The sequence below is a fragment of the Amia ocellicauda genome, chromosome 2 (assembly GCF_036373705.1).
Source record: "Amia ocellicauda isolate fAmiCal2 chromosome 2, fAmiCal2.hap1, whole genome shotgun sequence".
Classification (NCBI taxonomy): domain Eukaryota; kingdom Metazoa; phylum Chordata; class Actinopteri; order Amiiformes; family Amiidae; genus Amia; species Amia ocellicauda.
The window spans coordinates 11,434,786-11,454,118 of NC_089851.1; the positions used below are offsets into that span (position 1 = coordinate 11,434,786).

At 38.4% G+C, this 19,333-nt stretch overlaps 2 protein-coding genes across 5 annotated transcripts in view; one reads left to right on the forward strand and one right to left on the reverse strand.

The window, feature by feature from the left end:
• The first annotated feature begins 932 nt into the window (after positions 1–932).
• tgif1 (TGFB-induced factor homeobox 1) lies at positions 933–6,434 on the forward strand. Of its 2 annotated transcripts, none has more exons than XM_066718450.1 (3): positions 933–1,270; positions 3,423–3,649; positions 4,954–6,434. In XM_066718450.1, the coding sequence occupies exons 1-3, from the start codon at positions 1,255–1,257 to the stop codon at positions 5,515–5,517; spliced, it is 807 nt and encodes a 268-aa protein (XP_066574547.1). In that variant the 5' UTR covers positions 933–1,254; the 3' UTR covers positions 5,518–6,434. The 2 variants fall into 2 exon arrangements, with proteins under 2 accessions (XP_066574547.1, XP_066574556.1); XM_066718459.1 differs by lacking the exon at positions 933–1,270 and adding an exon at positions 1,301–2,413.
• Positions 6,435–7,651: 1,217 nt separating this feature from the next.
• Positions 7,652–19,333, reverse strand: part of LOC136764393 (disks large-associated protein 1) — a 194,164-nt gene continuing 182,482 nt past the window's right edge. Inside the window, exons 9-13 of one of the 3 annotated variants that reach the window (XM_066718429.1) lie at positions 15,615–16,033; positions 13,669–13,760; positions 12,985–13,137; positions 12,346–12,385; positions 11,941–12,102 (exon numbers count right to left, since the gene is read on the reverse strand). In XM_066718429.1, coding sequence (XP_066574526.1) covers positions 12,035–12,102; positions 12,346–12,385; positions 12,985–13,137; positions 13,669–13,760; positions 15,615–16,033 — 772 coding nt within the window. In that variant the 3' untranslated portion in view covers positions 11,941–12,034. Of the gene's footprint in view, positions 12,103–12,345; positions 12,389–12,984; positions 13,138–13,668; positions 13,761–15,614; positions 16,034–19,333 lie in introns of all 3 variants that reach the window. The other 2 variants (XM_066718438.1, XM_066718420.1) reach the window with 2 other exon arrangements.

Sequence of the window (19,333 nt, forward strand, 5' to 3'; positions counted from 1 at the left end):
TAAAAACAAATCTACACTCTATTACACTCTTGAAAAACACATTATTTCCCTTGGGACATAAAGTTTGAAAGAAAATTACCCAAAACTTCTAAGTATTGCAAAATGCTGCTTATATTTTAGTGACCATTGAGAAATATAAAAGTAAATTGAAAATTTGTCATATATTCCCAAAAGGCCATTCCTTGTTATTATTATTATTATTATTATTATTATTATTATTATTATTATCAGACACCCTTGTCCATTTCATGATAATGGACACATATTTGTAGATGGAGTTTCCCCACATTTATTTTAAGGCTCTCTAAAAACAAATCTTAAATTGCCTTCAGTTCTTGTTGTTTGTTTGAATCCTTTCTGCAAATTCTAGCCATTCTTGAGCAAACGCACAAACAGTACAGTCAAAGGGAAGTAATGAAAAGCAGTTACATTTCTTCAGATGATACACAAGTCATTTCCCAGCATTGGTAAATTAATTATATAGTTCTACATATAAGCTTTTAAATTCGACACTGATTTAAATATGATGCAAGACATTATAATGTAACCCTTTTTCATTATTTGTCTTCAGAATTTTATTACATAGTCTAGGATTCCTCAAACATATTTATTTAGATAGTTCTTGTCTTCCTTTTAACACTTGTAAAATATCACAACTTAAATTCTTACAGAAACAAACACAACTGATCTCCGACACTTTGACTAATACTGGTGCATAGCAATCAGTTGCTATTCTTCTCAATATTACAATTACTTTCAATAATAACTACAATGTTAAATGAACGATGTGACCCCTCCTGCAAATCCACAATTACATCAATACAATAAATAACACTTCAAACCATTTCATAGCACAGAATCAGTGCGAGCGACAATAAGAGCTCCCTTCAATGGGTCTAACATGCTGATGTCAGAGGTTTTTTCTTTTTTCTGCTTCCCCACCAGTGGGTGGATCTTAGTGCGTTGAGTCACGCAGCTGTCAAAGATAGCTGTCACCCAGTTTAATGATCAAACACTGAGCAAGAAGCAAAGCCCAGGCAAACAAGAGATCTCAGGTACTTCCACCATGGGTTTCGTTTCAAACAAATGAACACGCTGGAGCCCCGTCACAGACCGCAGGAAACCCGTGCCGAGATCATTTCACCTTGTGGATTTGCCGTCTGCTGTGGCCGGAGGAGAAGAACGGCGGCTTTGGAATACAGAACTCGCGAATCTACACCGCGGTCGTAGCGAGCAGGCGCGTCGTGCACCGAGATGAAAGCCAAGAAGGGTATGTGTGAGATGAGCGAGTCGGGCTCTTCACCCGGCCCAGTTCCTAGCTTTTCCTGGTAAACACAGCGTGTAGAAAGTGGATATTAACTTTAGGACGCGGGGAAGGCTTTGTGTAGTGTTCGAGGCGTGCGTGTGCCATTTTTGTCCGCTCCAGACAAAACATGTTTTTTCCATGTGCTGGCGGGCTGTCAAAACGGTTTGGTTTCCTTGTTCGCTTTTCTTTCTCTCCCTCTCTTTCCCCTCGCTGTCGTAACGGGGGGAAAAAAAACAGCCCTTTGTGTCCTTTTCAAAGATAAACATATATATCGACGTGGGCAAGGCATTCTTCAGAAACAGACGTCGGTCGGCGATGCAGACTGTTTGGGGTCGAAAGTGAAGTTGAACACGCCTGTTCAGACGCAGTAAAAGTCTGGCAGCCCAGCGTGGCGAGGTATTGATTTAGCGAATGCAGAAACGAAATCATTTTAGTTTCCGCCAGCGACGTTAGTGCATCCCTGACGAACACCTCCTGCTACTTCACTACTTTCTTCACTTATTGTTTGCACATGTGCGGATAACAATAGTCGCAGCTTGTTCGAGTCCAACCCGGGCTGTTTATAATGTCATAATGTGAATGTCGTGTGTACTTTTCGGGCAGTTTGGGTAGCAAAGTGACGGGATAACCTGCGCTCCTTTGTGCAGATCTGTCCGTCCGTCCGTCTGCGCCGCTTCCTGGCCCGGGCTCGGCTCGCGCATTCTTCAGCCTCGTGCTCGGCGCGCACAATGGAACTCGCCGCTCGCTCGCTCGCTCGCGCTGTGCGGGGCTCTTTTTTGCACGTTTGGATGCCCCGCAAACAGCACCGGGATAGCATGCCATCGACGGCCCCCCGACCCGTTTAGTGTAAACGGTGTAAAACGCGAGTGGGCCGTTGAAAGTGTGCAGTGACCCAGATTGCGGGTCGGGACGCAGACGGGCTCTTTTGTTTGCTCTCGAGTTGCTCCTGACTTGCAACAGGTCTGCGGACGCGTGGAGACGAGAGAAGAAAGGCTTAAACCTCAGCCATACTTCTTCACGTCGCATTTTACGGACAGCCACCGTCCCCGCACGCTCATTTTAATCTAAAATGCATTTTCTTTTTTTCCATTTTACTTGAGAGGCTGTGTAAGTTAATAACGCCCCCTCTCTCTGTCGTGGCTACTTTGTAACACTTTTTCACACTTGTCCCAGCACCCCCCACCCTCGTATCGAAAATCAAAATTTGCATCAACTACGCAGTCAATAATAATTGCACTGATGTGAAAGCTTTGACAGGTCCCTCTCTCTGGTCTGTTCCTAAGACAGGTGTGCACATAATGCAGTTTGTTCCACGTGTGTATCACACATTCAGTGCGGATCTCATTGTGACTGTGTCAGGATGGCCCTGCCTGTGTGCTCTGCCGGGGCTGCTTGTAGATGCTGGTGTTAGTGTGTCTTGTGTCCACGGGAGGTTTGAAGGCTTCAGGAGTGGCGGTTGGAAAGAGTTAATGATGTAGCTGTACCAGCTGTCAGAAAAGTTGCATGACAGGATTCAGCGCCCAGGCAAATAACAGCTTATTGTTATCTGATTGGAGATTTGCATTTTGCATCAAAGCTAAGTAAACATTAGATTGGAATCATTGACAGTAATTGTTATTTTCTCATTATAGAACTATGACATTATTTAATGATCAGCTATCCTGACTTTTCTGAAAGTCCTGGCCTTCTGACATTAACCTAACTGTTCCAGTATACTTGTATATTTCTTGAAATCTGAATGGGTTTAAGGAATTATGCAAAAAATAGTGGACAGAAGTACCTTTTTATTTACTTTTATGACGAATGGGGGAAAAAAAATGTTTTGGCCTAAAAGTGAGAAGAGACTTCCTGACCTGTTACTTCTGCCAAAAATGAAGGTGTGTGCTGCATATGTTCAGGCAAGTTTGCATTTGACACATGGTCATGTGGATGTGTTAAGGTGCATGCAATGTGGTATTTATTGTCTCTTCCTGTTAGTGACTCTTACTATTAGTTTGTATAATGCCATATCATTTTAACCCATTTTAAATTGCACTTTTAAGTGACAAGTCATCTACTGGCCTCTATTTGAAAGTTGCCTGTTAGGCTAACTGAATTTTCTACCTCATTTCCTCAGGTATGCTATTGCTTTCTGGTAGCGAGACGGAGGATGAAGACAGTATGGACGCTCCACTTGACTTGTCCTCAAGCACAGGAAGTGGCAAGAGAAAAAGGCGTGGAAATCTTCCCAAAGAATCAGTGCAAATCCTGAGAGACTGGCTTTATGAACACCGATATAATGCATATCCTTCAGAACAGGAGAAAGCACTTCTTTCCAAGCAAACTCATCTCTCAACACTACAAGTAAGATTTCAAAACAAGCCTGTAAACCATGACTAGAATGCATTTCTTAGGAAGGGACAGTTTACCTTTATTGTCTGCAATTTACTTTGTATTGGGTGTTCATAAAGTTTGAATCATAAGTCGTTTTTTGTTTGTTTGTATAAAATAGTTTATTCAAACGTCTGACTGGAAGGGAATAAACTTGCTTGATATGTAAACAGTCTGATAAAGTCAAAGTCAGATGACGTAATGCCTGGTAGTGAAGATTATACAGTCAGTTGAGCAAGGAAAATTACTCACTTTCTGTGGGAGGTGCTACAGTATTCACACAGGAATTCCCCCTGCTTTTCATTGCCCTGCTGCCTGGGAACAATGAAGTGACAGAAACGTTTGCATGTAAAGTGTGTTGCGCATTTCTGAGCTATCTGTTCTAAAACACTCGGAAACAATTGTCAGTTTAGTGGTTGATAATACTGAAAGTAAAACAAATATGTGTAGTTGCTCTTCACATTATTCTCCCTAAGTACGGTCACACTTTCATTTGACTACTTGACATTCCTTTATCACAAAAAAAACATTTTAATAGTGTAGTTCAAGTAGCACTACAGCAAAATCTAAAATACTGCAATTTTCAGAGCTTTCCGTCTGCATTAGTAAATTCAGTATTGCATTAGTGAACGCATCATTCAGTGTTTAAAGCTGGACTTACCACTGCTGGCTCTGAGTGTTGTTTGAAAACCAGCTAAACCTGGTAATTGGCTGTTTACTGGGACCCAGTAACCAGTAAAGATTATTATCAGTTGACTATCTGTAAATATGGTTGAAGTGAAACATAATGCTGAATTATTAGCACCTTTATTAGGAGATTCATGAAGCAAGGAAACTTATTTAAGGAAGTGGTAAATCACATGGGTAGAGTTTTTTTTTAACATTACTTCAGTCTTTTCTTATTTAAAGTTACTTTTCAACCACATGCACTACTGTAGGTGTAGTATTTTTGTCATTTGTGTGCCCGTATAATTGTGTGTTCTAAATATCAAATTGCAAATCTTGGCTGTTACCTGTTAGCATCAAAGTACAGTTGTTTATTCATCTCTGTGTAGAAGTGGTTATTTTCATTACAGGTAGTTTCCCTCCTGAATGCATATCATTTAGGAGAAAAGACAACCACTCAACACAGAAAGAATCCAGTTGAGTCTTTGTAAGAATGATACTAAAGGACTTGTTTCATTCTAAAGTATCAACACTTAAAAATAGAGTATTAATCTATTTATAAAGCATCAAGAACCTGTAGTCTAAACTCCTTTTTTATTTGTTTTATTTAGGTCTGTAACTGGTTCATCAATGCCCGCCGAAGGCTCCTTCCAGAAATGTTACGGAAAGATGGAAAAGACCCCAACCAGTTCACCATCTCGCGAAGAGGGAGTAAGATTTGTGAGGCAAATCTCACAGAAGGCTCCCCAGTCCCCAAGTCTCACGTTTCAGAAAACTCAGACAAGAGGTCTCTCCACCCTTCGAGCTTGGAACCGGGCCTGCCGAGGAAACCTGTGTCACCAAAGACGCCCGCTTCAGGGCCGGTGCTCCCCAGGCCGTCAGTAATATGTCACACTACCATCACCGCAATGCAGGGCAGTCCTCTGCACTACTGTCAAACCATCACCATGGACAAAGACATGGATCTGCATTCCTCAGTGGCTCCCAGTCTGTACAAATGTCAGGATGAAGCGGCAACAGAAGGTAACTCAAGCCCTCAGAGTGGGCTGTTCAACACTCCTCCCCCCACCCCGCCAGACCTCACACAGGACTTCAGCGGATTTCAGCTCCTGGTGGATGTTGCACTGAAACGGGCCGCGGAGATGGAACTGCAGGCCAAAAAACTTGTTTCTTAAACAACTGGATTGTCCAAAACGACTTAACTGCTGAATGACCACGCTAAGTAAGAAAAGAAAAGCCTGATCATTTATATTTTCTGGTGGATAAATCAAATGCTATGGTAAGGACTTAATGAACATGTGTTGTGGTGCCTTGTTTAAATTTTTTTTTTTTTTTTGCACACCGAGGACCAAAAAACAAGGCTGGCTGCAACTTTCTCAAAGGTTCCTTTTAAAGAGGAATTTATTGGCTACTTTAGGTAGAGTTTGCTTATTGTTTCTTATAAAATCAAGACTCGGTTGGGTTCTTCATTTTCAGTTTTCTTTTTTTTAACCAGTTTGAAAAATGTCTGCCTTGTTCATTTGCACATTAGGGACCAAAAACGGTCATCTGTCTTAATGTACATTTTCTTTTTGGCATAAACAATGAGCTTAATCACTACTGTAGTCAAAGAGGTTCTTTTGTTTCATGTTAAACATTTTGTTTTTGTTTTTTTAAGTTTGGAAAGTGAAAGGTCATTTTTGTTCAATTATTTGATTTTCATATTGACATGAGGGGCATTTAAAATTGGTTATGTAGCAATTTCACATCTGTCTGAGCCTTCTTACTGAGTAGAAGTGGCTAGTAAGTTTGCCAATAGAAAAAGTCCCCAGAAGGTGCCTTAGATCAGGTTAATGACACCTTTATTGTATGCCATAAGGAGCAAACTGGAAAAATAACACTAAATATGTTGGTTAGGGTAAGTGATGATATATCTGTATATATCACTGAGAAAATGTCATTACATTGTTTTGAAGCAAACTGAATTATAGAATGCTGTGTATAAATAATGTGAGGAGATGCCCAATGATGTGATTTCTTACTTTCATACTGTGCAATGTCTGTGGCAAACTTCGGTCACATGCTGTTTAAATAAAGTTTCATTTTGTACAAATATATGTTTTGGTATTCAGGTGTATAAAACACTTGCACGCACGTGTTATATCTCTACAGGTGAGGTGTGGAAGGGGAGAAATCATTTAATTAATTGTGTTATTAACCTAATATTTACTAAACCCTGTGCAGTAGTATGTGGGGGGGGGGTAAATGGATAAATAAAAGGATGTAGGCCGGGCCCCATTGCTTGTAATGTTTCTCCATAAAGCAATTTGCTGAAGTCCTAAAAAAATAATTTAACTGGATCATACGGTTAATATCCCTCATAATTGTATCTTTTCATAACTTTCTGCACCTTTTTTTGAAAAATACACGTAGTTTCTAGTTGATGTGAATGCTGTTTCTAATAGTATACTAAAACCACTCTTATCTCAAACCCACAACTTTCCAAACCCTGCCTTGTATCTGAATTGCTCTCGGACTCGAAACAGAACACAGTAACAAGATGCAAGTCGTCACGATGTTACCAAACCGTTATTGTGTTTCTGTATTAAACAGGCCCTGTGTAAACAAGTATTTAGAATCGGACATTGCACTGTTTCAACGTGGCACCAGGGATATTTTTAACACTTTGTAACTATGTGATTAATAATTACATATAATTAACAATTACATACTGACTAGACTTGAGTTAATATAACCGTATGATTGTAGGTGTACTCTACCTGATCGCTGTAGTAGGTATGAAGATGTGTACACCCTGCAGAAGTAAGACTTTCAAATTGTTAATTGTGTTTGTTCACTGATGAAATAAGAGCAGTTCTTTAAAACCGCAGAGGGAACACAATAACGAACTCTCAGAAATGAAGAAAGTCAAGGGTCTAATGAAATCGGAACACATGACTCTGGTTTCACATCAAACAGGTGTTTTAGTGGTGAAAACACAGGATGTTAAAGGAGTAAGACATTGGTTACCAGAATGATTGGACGATTGAAAAATGCTATTTAAAATGTACCTGGTAACAAACCTGATGTATTTATTTGCAGTCGCTTTCTTAGTAAGTAATGTTTTTGGAACATAAAGCTGGGAGTAATTAAAAACAAAACTCCAACAACAGACAAATATAAGTAAAATGAAAAGCAAGATTAACAATGCACACAATGAAATGAAGCTCAGATACAATAGACGCGATGGCATTAAAGGGGGTCTTTAATGCAGAACATTTATAGACACATGCAATAACATTAATTGCAATAATAATAATACAAAATGTATAATTGTTTAGTATTTTATTATTTTTTTACATTGGGAAACATTCATGTATTTACAGATATTCCTTTTGAACGGTGTATTCTGCCCATACACAAACTATTTCCATTGTGGTCTGAAATTCCCCTGTGTCATAGCTAAATCCTTGTTTTGGCAACTCACTGATTCCACATTCTTCATAACTTTTACTCCTTACAAAACTAACTGATAACTTTTTCCGGGCATACTGATATGTTAAAAACGTACATTCAAACTGCATATTTAAATAACATAAAAAAATAAATGAAAATCAAATGTTATAAGGTAAATAAAAATGTAAATAATGTTTATCCTACTGTGCCAATGAAACAAGCAATAAACTAAAACAACCCTTGAGTTTTTTAATATTTAAAATTCTTTACAAAACAAATGCAAATAAAAAACAAAAAACAAAACAATGAGAAATAAAATATTGTAGCTTGTTCATGAGTTCAGAGTAGGGGGGATTTTGTTGGGTGGGGGTCATTGTATCATTCCAAATTAAGCATGCCACTATCACATGTTTATTGTGACAAATAAATACTTTAATTTTTAACTAATTACTCATGAAAATTGTTATGTTGTATACCCTTATTACAAAAATACAAAATTGGTCAGTTACATCCAATGGATATCTAATAACCCCACAGGAAAGTAATATATCACTTTATTTGAAAGTGAGTACCATGGACAACTAAGTGTTCCATACCATATTTTCTGGAAAACGTAAGAACATGACAACCACTTTCTAAGTTTTAATAAAATGTGTTATTCACCGTAGCACTTGTCAAACTGTAATTTTCACATTTGTGTTACACAACAAAACAAACAAACAAAATCAAGAATATGAAATATTAATTTGTGGTATACGTCTATTTGAAAACTGTCATAGAGTGAATAAATACACTGCCTTCCCATGAGATAGTCAAAAGTCTAAACGGCTGCTTTGTATTTATCCAAACTACACAAAAGATGGGTCTCAATAAGGGGGACTTCAGACCTATATATAAGTAAATTTATAGCTGTATTATGCACCTGGGTTTTTTCATTTCAAATGAGTTGTGATTTTTCAATATAAAAATTGCTCATGTAGAAAATGCTTTGCTTTAATGAGGGATACTGTGCTTCAGAACCCTCTCGCCCTGAGACTTGGTTGTGCTCAACTGCTACATTATAAATTAAGGCAAATGATAATACAACTTTGTGGCTATCTTTTATTTTCCAGTGATATATGCGAACAATACCCAAGCATCTACTTTTGAGTCTCTGTATTATACAAAAAAGGAAATGTCCTTCTGTGCAAATACATAGCCGAAATCCCTTCTTGATGTCTATGTGGGTTATTTTTATAGGAGAAAAAAAAAACATGATAGTTTAGTTCTTCTACTGCACATAAGGCCATCAGATGTTTTTTTCTGATTTGGAATGATGGATAATGTGTGCTCAGCATGCAATAAACATGGTTTTATCTAAACCTTGTTTGAAGCTAGGCTCACATTATGACAATCCAGAGGTATGCCATAAGAAGCTGCTCTATCTTGACTACTGAAATGCCAAGTTTGCCAGTGAAAATTAAATATATTTTCATTAAAAAAACCAACAACTTAATATGTCAAAAAAGACAGAGAAATCTTAAGCGATAAGATTTGTGTTGTCAACGGAGCCAACCATTATTAGCCTTATTGTGACCCATCAATTGCATTTTCTAGAAACATAGTGCAATAAATTGATCTCTCAAGGAGGCCTAAGAGATGATTTATGCCTGAATCATGAAAGCCTAAGCACTTCCACATGTTAGTTGGTCTTCTACATTGTGTACTAAAATGTCATTTTTCTCTCTGCACTCCGGGACATGTTTCTATAGTCTTTGCAGGATAAATTCAGTCACTTTGCACCTAGTGAGGGATCAGCGTCTTGGACACCTGGGAGCTGACACCTATCAGAGCTCTTTGAAGTATCAATTCTCAGCCATCTATTACCATCACACTTGCAACTAATATAGCACTGCAAAACATTATGTTTAATCTGTGTATAAAACTTACGATAACAATGAGGTGTGTTTGGATCACAAAAGCAGTACCTCATGGAAAAATAATTTACTGTAATATGCTTGAATTCTTGGGTGTTTAAAATAAATGCATTTTATCACTTGAATCTGATAAAGCCTTAGTATGCATTTATTTATTTAGCTGGGGATCAGCACACAAATTATTAGTGCTTTAAAGAGGGATTCATCGTTAGAATGCCTGTATCGAGGAAAGACAATGGCCAAATAATTAACAATTTATTAAGTCTTAACAACAACAACAAAAAAACAAAAAAAACCAAAGTTAAAACAGAGCAACGGTACCCAAAGCAGAATTAAACTGGTACAAGAACATAAATTATCAAAATTATAGCTCTATGACTAAACTGACGTGTGTCTGCATGCTTTTGGGGACTTCTTTTTGTTGTTAATTAATTATTTGTACATACATACATTGATAACTTAAAAATAAATACACGTGGGCCTTCTTTTTCTATTATACAGTATGTCCATGAGGCTACTTCATTACATCCAAAAGATAGGTCAATATCAACCTTGAAAATTAGGAAGCACTTGAAAGACATGCACTCCAGACACACGCACTCACACACTCACACACACATAAATACATACATACTTTAAAACCAGTCCTGTTTTCTGGGAGACCCTGATTTTGCTTCACTGACTTTGCCCCGAACTCTTCCTGAGAGTTAATACTAACACAGCCCAGCATGCAACAGGCAGGAAATGATGAGTACGACTGTCTTTTTGCTATACCAGGCCACCCCGGGGCCAGATATCACACCAAACTTCAGTAGAAGAAGGTTTAATGAAAGAGTTCAGTAATATATTGAGCCACTGTACTAGCTACTGGAAAGACTTAATTTTAAAAATAAAATCAACATTTTGCATTTCATTTTTTGGTAACTCTTTAGAGTCCCATATAAATGATCAATAAACATACACTCAGCCTGCACACCACCACCCCATTCTTGCTTAACAAAGGGTTACGTAGGGTTTCACTTATAGTATGCCTTTAAGAATTATGTTTCTAAATGTTTCACAGATGACAACAGAAGTGTTAATGCAGAAAGACCACTCATCTTCATAATTAGCGGTTATAAGCATTCACGATAACAAGCATATGCATGATAGCAAACACATAGCTACAGACAAGTGAAGGTTTCCTATTAATGCAAATCATTGATAATTTATATGGAACCCTTAATCTAAAGTGTTATGTTGTATTATTGTGTTTTCTTTTAAAATTCAGAGCAGTTTAAATGCATTCGTACCTTGTCCTTATTTAACCTTTCCCAAAGGATGTCAGTTTTGTCAGAGAAACAAACAACTGTTGATTATATTATAGCAGAATAGTATATTTATTCGGCCGTCTTCACAATTTTATTTTCATATGAACAGCAGCTTGTTTTTTCATTTTGTTTTGTTTTTTGTTTTCTTCACACTTTGTCCAAAGCAGCCATTCAATCCATGTGTTTGACGTACAGAGAATTCAGGTTACAGAGGGTGTGAGTAAATGAAAGAAACAAATTGCCCGCTGTTCTAATGGATGTAATATGGTTTTAGAAAATTAAAAGAGGAAAAGAGCAAAACCCTGCAACACCTTCAATTGGGGGAAAGATGCCAAGTTTCTCTTTCGTCTATTACTCCACACAACGCAATCACAACATGTGCCACAGTTAATATGAGTACTGAAAGGTAGAGTATTTGAGAGGCAAGTTCAATACTGGATCTACGCACTGTTTTCCTTTTCCATTGTTGATTTCAATAGAAAGAACAATAAATAAATAAAAATGTTTTACATTATGCATGGCAGCTATGGTACATTAGTTATGTGGCTAAGCTAGATTGGTTAAGTTAGCAAACCTTAAGAAGAAGTAGGGTCACAAAACACCTTTTGGGGGTTAGGAGAACAGCTACATCACATAGGTGGAAAGAAACCTGATCATAACTCTACCGATCAGAGAGCAATAGAAAGACAGAGAGAAAGAGAAAAGTTAAAATAAATATTGTGATAATTTTCCTTCCCTCCCGTAAGAGGAATTAGAGGGGTGATTATATTACAAGCACCCTGTCCCTGTCCCTGAATGTGTGAGTGTGTGTATGTGTGTGTGTGTGTGTGTGTGTGTGCGTGTGTGTTTGGCGGTGTCTGTGGTATGGTGTGTCATTCGTGATTCATAGCCTCGTTTGGGCTTCAGGGATATAGATTTCGATGCTGTCTGCGCTCTCGGTGGCCGAATTCTGCCGTACTGATGCGGCTCGTTTCGCGGCCAACAGCCTTTTCCGCGCCTCCTGCCGCTGCTTCTCCGTGCTTTCCAGGGACCTATCTCTTGCCAGGGGAGGGTGACCTTTTGGGGGTTTCTTTGGCACAGGAGGAGGCATCCTTCTCTCCTGAACAGAGATGACAAACAGTCAATTAGCTGCAAATAGGCCAGGAAGACCCGAGACACCGCCTGCACCTGTAAGAACAAGTCTAAAGACAACTGCTGCACATTGCATTGGAAAGGACTGCCAGCGAGGTCAGGCCAATGGTGAGTGTCACATGGAATGCCCTCTTAAGACCTGCTCACTGTCAACAAAACATAAAATAAAAAAATGTGTCAGAAAAACAAAAGTAAAAAAAACAGCATTTACCTTTAGATAGTGTAGTTTGCGAGCCATGGGTGTAACATGTCTACTGAACACAAATTGACAAATGTTTAGATAAAATAAGCATGACAATGAATATAAATGAATACAAAATTATAATAATAAGAAATTATAATAACACAATTTAAAATATGATAACAGAAGGTTCATACAGACAAACAATACATTGCAACATCTTTTCAACTGTGAAGACAAACAACCATGTATGGCCTCACAACTGGGTCACTGAGACTACTATTCATAAATAAATAAATTAAGGACATTATTTTGCGCATTTTATGATTAGTGGGTTATGAATTAATGTTCTTCATTGATTGAAATTAAGTCAGCCTCCTAAAAAATTGCCAGTTGACTTTAAGAAATCTTTCAGAGTTTCAGTTTTGAAATGTATACAGCAGATGTGCAGTTTACATTTAAAATCGAACCATAAAAGCAATCTCTTGACTCTTTCCTCTATGTTTTAGAATCTAGATGGACTACGATATGAGGTTCTGCCTAAATATTTGAACGTGACCATAACAAATTTAAGAATTGGTTGTGTGTTCATTGTTTGATGTGGAAGATTACAGGTCAATAGGAGAAAGAGGGAAGTTGCTATGACGGCTGAGGTTTAAGCGGTTTTACCTTTCTTTCAGGAAGATCTAGTGGTTTCCAGTTATTTGCCTTGAGCTGGTGCAGTTCATCAAACTTCAAGCTGATATTTTCTATGGAGAGCTGCAGCATGTCCCAGAAGCCAGCCAGATCTTGAGATATGGGCCGTGGATGCGCATTGGGATTCTGAAAGCAGCATCATAGAGTCAGGTACAATTCTTTATATGCTCAGGTGTTGTTAGTAATAGCAAAATACTAGACATATTAAAATGTGTCTATATTATAAGATTTAACATATAAAAAATGTACATTTACAGGATATACAAGAAACACAGCAAAGTACACACACACACACACATATATATATATATGTTTATATCTGTATATGTATATTATATATATGCACAGTATTACCCATAGTGTTATCCTGCTCATTTACTTGTTGTTTTCTTCAGATAATTAAATTGGTACTTTGGTTAAGGAAGTGAACTTAAATACTATAACTAAAAACAAAACAAAGGTGTTACTCCTCTTTGATCCTTCACTTTATCTGTCAAAGTGCTACACAGTATTATGTGGTTAGATAGCCTGTCATTTCAAACCATAACCACTACATACACTGACATAAACTTTCTAAACTCTGCTTGCCTTGTAAGACCCTCCCTCTCTTACTAATCTCCTCATCATCATCGTGGTGAGACAGAAGCATCAACATACCAGGTTCTCTTCACAAAGCTCCCTGAACTGCTGGAATTTCTGCGACATCAGCAGTTGCGCGCTCCCCACGGCGCTCCGGATTTTCCCCAAAACTGGATTAAACAGACAGGGATTAGTGCTGCTCTCCTACATAGTGAAAAACGTTAATTAATTATTTAACAGAAGACTATAAAGAAAGGCTACAGTGCCTTTAAAGCATCACATAAACATAATAGTTTAATATACTTCTGCTACCCACATACAGGGTCAAACACACACATAAATTTTATACGTTTCACTGTTTTGTATGCTTGAGTAACAGCAGCATTGAGGAAATGGCTGTCCTCATGGTTAAGTGCCTATGTAAAATAATTCATGCTCTCAGCTTTCACAGGCTTGAGCTCTACCTGAAGTTTAACACTCTTTTAATATGCCTGAGAGCAATTGCAAGAATGATTTAACACAGGGACATCGCAAATTTACAATGGTGCTTTGTTGCAGGCCCATTAATGAAACTCATTGAAACAGGAATGAGAAAGAAGTTGGGCCAAATGACTGGAGTGAGCTTGTTTAAACATCTCTTCTATTATAAGTTGCTCTATATTCTTAATTTGTACATTAAAAAAAAAACCTCACTACTGAAATCACAGTACATTTTGATGATGTGATTCTTAACCTGCAATGTGTAAACATGACCTTTGCCACCTGGAAGCAGCACAGTTTCTGAATGAGGCAGGAGTAGGTGGGTGAATGTGTGTTGGTTTTCAGTCATGTAAACAAATACCATATGTGACCCATTTCTTACTATACCATTCAAATAGCCTTTTATTATAGACAGCTAAAATAGTATTTTTTAATCCATTATTGCAATGCCACACCTTTAGGTTTTTGTAAATGAACAGTAACAAAATGTATTGGTATGTAAGAAGTGTAAGAAGCTGTGAGCACAAGTGTGCAAACAGAAGAAGGTGAACCTTGAAAATGTACATTTTTTGGAGTGGGCTAAAATAAATAATCCAATTTAGTTTGACATATTGGCTGCATACATTTGTAATACCAACCAGAATTTGGGGAAAATGTCAAGAAAAGAGTCAAATAAATGCTTCTGATTTTGCTGTGTACATAATGTTGAATATAAATGTAAGGACAGCACTACAGCTGTGCATTTTTCTGGCCTTGATAACTTATAAAAACATTAGGAATGATGAACTGTCTGAGTAAAGATAATATCACATTGGTTTTCCAAATGTATACACAGCTGACAGAGCTGAAGTTAAGAGGCTCATTAATACGAATTTTATGATGAAGAACAACAGTCAGTTTGCTCCAGAGACTATTATGTATCACGCGGACAGATGTTCAGCTTCTTCAACCAACTCCCTGATGATAAAAATCCTTGGTATGACTCCTGAGCTGCTGAATGTAGATGGCAGAAAAACAAAGCTTTGTGGCATTTCATATTTTATTCCCCCCAAGTCCTCTGTGTTAATACATTCTTTTGTGGGGCTCAGAAGACTGAGGGCAAACAACACTTCTGTTTTACGAACTTGATTTCAGAATCATTAGTAATCCTACCTATGCATTTATTTTCTTTAAGACAGCCACTCGCACTGTCATAATAATCATTAGCTCTGGAATCAGCGGTTATGTAAGAACAGTAATTCCAAGGTCTTGGCTCTGGCTGCTCTGAAATGTTGGAGGATCATCATAAATAAGAATCACGTTTGCTGTACTGACAGGATCAAAACAGTTATAATGCTGGTTTGAAATAGTCTCATACGCTTCATATAAAACTAGTCTGTCTTTGATTTCTTTGGATTTATACACATGAAATGATGCGTGCTACTTGATATCTAAAGTTTCAATTCAATAGTTCAGAGCCACTCAGGATCTTCTGTGCATCTGTGTATGGACTGCCTTGCACTGAGGTCTTTCTTGGCCAAACCAAACCGCCAAACCTCACTCACTGTCATCGGGCAGATCATTCTCTCGCTCGTCCTGCTCCATTTGTTGGCACCAGCCCTCCATCCGGTCTGTCTCGGCCTGCAGCAGCTTCAGGAACCAGTGCCCGTCCCGGTGACAGACTGACCTCTGCACCACTTCCATGGGATCTTCAATGACACTGTCAATCCAGGGGTCAGGGGGCGGTAGGATCGAGGGGTCAAAGCCTACGTCGAAATCATCGTCCACGGCACAGGCATGGTAGTGATTGCCCGATCCCTGGATGCTGACCGTGGAGGTGCTGGCGTCCCGGGAGAACTGTCTGGACAACGAGCACGGCATGTCCATCTCCGGAGACTCCAGCTGGCTGTCTGAGACCTCCTGTGTGTCCAGATCGGCCTGGACAGCTGTCGTCACACTGTTAGAACGCATGAATCGGCGGTAGCTGCAAATTAAAGAGAAAGAAAACAGACTTTCAATGACTATTATATTTGTGTGTGTGTTTTTTATATGTGAAACTGAGTGCAAATCAGTATGAGGGAAAAACAAAAGTTGCAATTACAAGGGCCTTGTTGTACATTTACAATGCCTTTCAATAGGATGAAATGCAATGTCAATGTCAATAATTGCTATCAGATGACAGCTCTAGTCACACCTACAGTACTCTGTGTGTGAACTGACAGCATCGGCTGCAGCGTGTAATCATCACAATGCCAGGAATGTCAATGCTGGGCCCAACTGTTGATAGTTCTCCACGGTGAGAGTGTGCACGGAGGGGAGCTTTTAAGCTTGGCAAGATAATGTCAGCCGAATGAAAACGTATCAGTTCGCCAAAAGAGTTCTTGCCATTAGTATCTGTGCATTCCCTAAAGATAAATGTTTAACAGTACTTACTTTCAAGTACAAAAGTATGCCATTACGTATTTGACAAGAAAGTAACTCGGTACATTTTTTTCATATACATAGTACCTACATACCCATATTTCATCACTGTAAACCAATACAATAAAATAAAATACATTAGTGGACTTTATAAAAAGGAAGAGAGGAAATTATAAGAAGCCTCTTGAAGACAAATTTAAAAATACATGCAACGTAGGCCAACAAAATTCTAGTTAAAAAAACAGCTCATGAAAAATATTTTAACCTAACCCCCAATTTACAGTTAAACATCATGTAAGTATTTCCCAATTACAACTGTAAATGAACGCCAGTTAACAAGATATTCTTTCCAAAGCAAATGCAACTGTCAAAACACTGTATGCATCTCCCTTGATTATGTACTGCCACAGACAGTCCCTTTATTTTCACACTGCACAGTGAACACTCACTCATGCCAATGTTTTAACTTGGTGCCAACAACCTTTGCTGTCAGACGCCCATTATCCCGCACACTAGCCTTCTCTTCAGCTCAGACTCCCTTTAGTCCACAAGTCTCTACACACTTGCAATGTATTAGGTGCATTTGTTTATTTGAATTTAAATATTTCTCCTTCCATATTTCATTTCTTCTTCTTGAGTTTATCATACAAATAGTGACGTAACAAGTCGCTTTGCGTTTATGGGCTGGTTGATACATGATTTGCAACAGAAAGAATCATGTTATGTAAATCCCACCGGGGAGAAAATGCAGCAGTCATAATTTCAATAGCCAGTCAGCGTTGGTGGGAATCTCAGATGAATGGGATGGTAATCTGTGTGCAATTAAATAATTAGATCTGAGAGATGCTGGCACTTTCAAACAGCCAGCAGGAGATCGACTCTGTTAATCATTTGTATCAGCCTAGCAACAGTACAACAGCAAAATGTTTTTTCCCCCCACACAATCTCACTTGATGTGCAGCTTGTAAAATGAAAGTTCACAGGCTGCTGTCTTTCATTCTGGAACTGACTGACAAATAGGTATTTAATTATATGACAGTTCATCTATGATATTAGAGTCTCAACCAGCTTTTGTGTATCTTTCTTGTCTTTTGCCAATTGATAGCTTATCTTCCTTTAGAAGCACGCAATATGTGAGTACACAATTAGTCACTTTCAGTACAAATGATGATGGCGATTATGATTATTATCAGTACTATTAGATGTAGTAGTAAATGCCACACAAATTATCGTATTTAAAAGCACTAATGAACACTGCTTTATGTTTTAACTAGGAAGAGCTAGTGAGGTTCTGCTGGATTGTTGGCTCACCACCTTTGTAAAGTGTGTGCCAACCTTAGCCCTATTAAATATCAATTTGGAATAATAGTGCAAGTATTTGAAGAAAACAAACTGTTGACCTAACGGTTAATGATGGTGGGTGTCTCATGTTCTCTGCACTGTTGTAACTGGAATCACATCTGCTCCTAAAGAGATTTAACACTACAGGGCTTAAAAAACATCCAGACACCAAAAAGACTGGATAAACCAGTATAAGGGACAATGAGGAGTCTGTTCTGAAGAGTCCTTACTGGTTAACACTCATTCTCCATGTATTTATACTGCTTCTTTTAAAGAAAAGGGTATGTTTTACTTCCACATGATCAAACAGTCTACTTTCTCAAGTTAAAGAATAACTTGCCAAAGCAGGTGGTGAGTAGGGGTGCTGTGCTTTAATAATTTCAGGCCGCTTTTTATCTGCCTCCTAACAACTTCCTGGAAGGGATGTGTGTGCCAAGGTCACCGAGCTACTGAAGAAAACAAGCTTTGGAGAAATTTAACATTATCTGTGTGCACTGGCGTAAATCTCATGTTACAGTCAGGTGGAGTCAATCAACAGGATCATAAATCACACATAACAGAACAAAGTCAGTGGAGACTGGTTCGCAAGTGGTACAGCTCAACCTTAGCAACAAGGCCTTGAAGAGAATGTTAGCATGTGGAATTGCTTGCTCTGAATAATTTCCTCTTAAGTGGAAAACGAATATCTTTTCTCTGGGCTGTTATGTTTTATTTAGAGTTTATGTAAGACGAGGCCAAATGACAATGTCTCCAATCACTTCTCAAATGATTCAGGTTTCAAGCAGAAAGTGATTACGCTGAGCTTCATCATTATGTAATCATAACAAACGTGATACAAATCTGTTTCAAAGCCTCTGACAGATAACACATCGCATCACTGAGACAACCAGACTTCTGGAATAGAGAATGTTTTTTAACACAAAAATGAAATACACTGTAGCAAGCATGTCCCAGTATTATAGATATGAGCCTTTTCAGAGATGGCCTACTGCTTCAAATGCCCACACTCTTTTAAGACTTTCTTCTTCTTCTTGTTCTTTTTCTTTTCTGGTCTTTTACAGACCAATACCTCCAAAATTTGCCTGCCAACCACATCCTACTACAAAAACATACCTCTTCCCTGACCTTACCACCATAACACTGTCGCGTCTCTGGCTTCTGTCATGCCACATTACACACTTGGACATCTCTTCATTGTGTGGGGGGTTTCTGAAGTGGACTGATCTACGCTGAGGGTTAATTGAAGTTCAGATCAGTTTCCTAGTTGTCCAAGTAGGCTCAAGTGCAAGGCAACCCACAGAAAAAAGGTCCAGGTATTTAGTTTGCTTAACAAGCCAGAACCCACTGCTTAAAGACTTTTAATTTCCCCTGCGGAAATTTAATATGGACCAGAAAAATGGGGGTCATTTACATTTGACATGAGGTATATTGAAGCCAATACATTATTCTTTCTTTTTTGTGTCTCTCAGGATACAAGTATAAGCCTATGATATTTCAGTGAGTAGTACATTTCAGGTTCTGC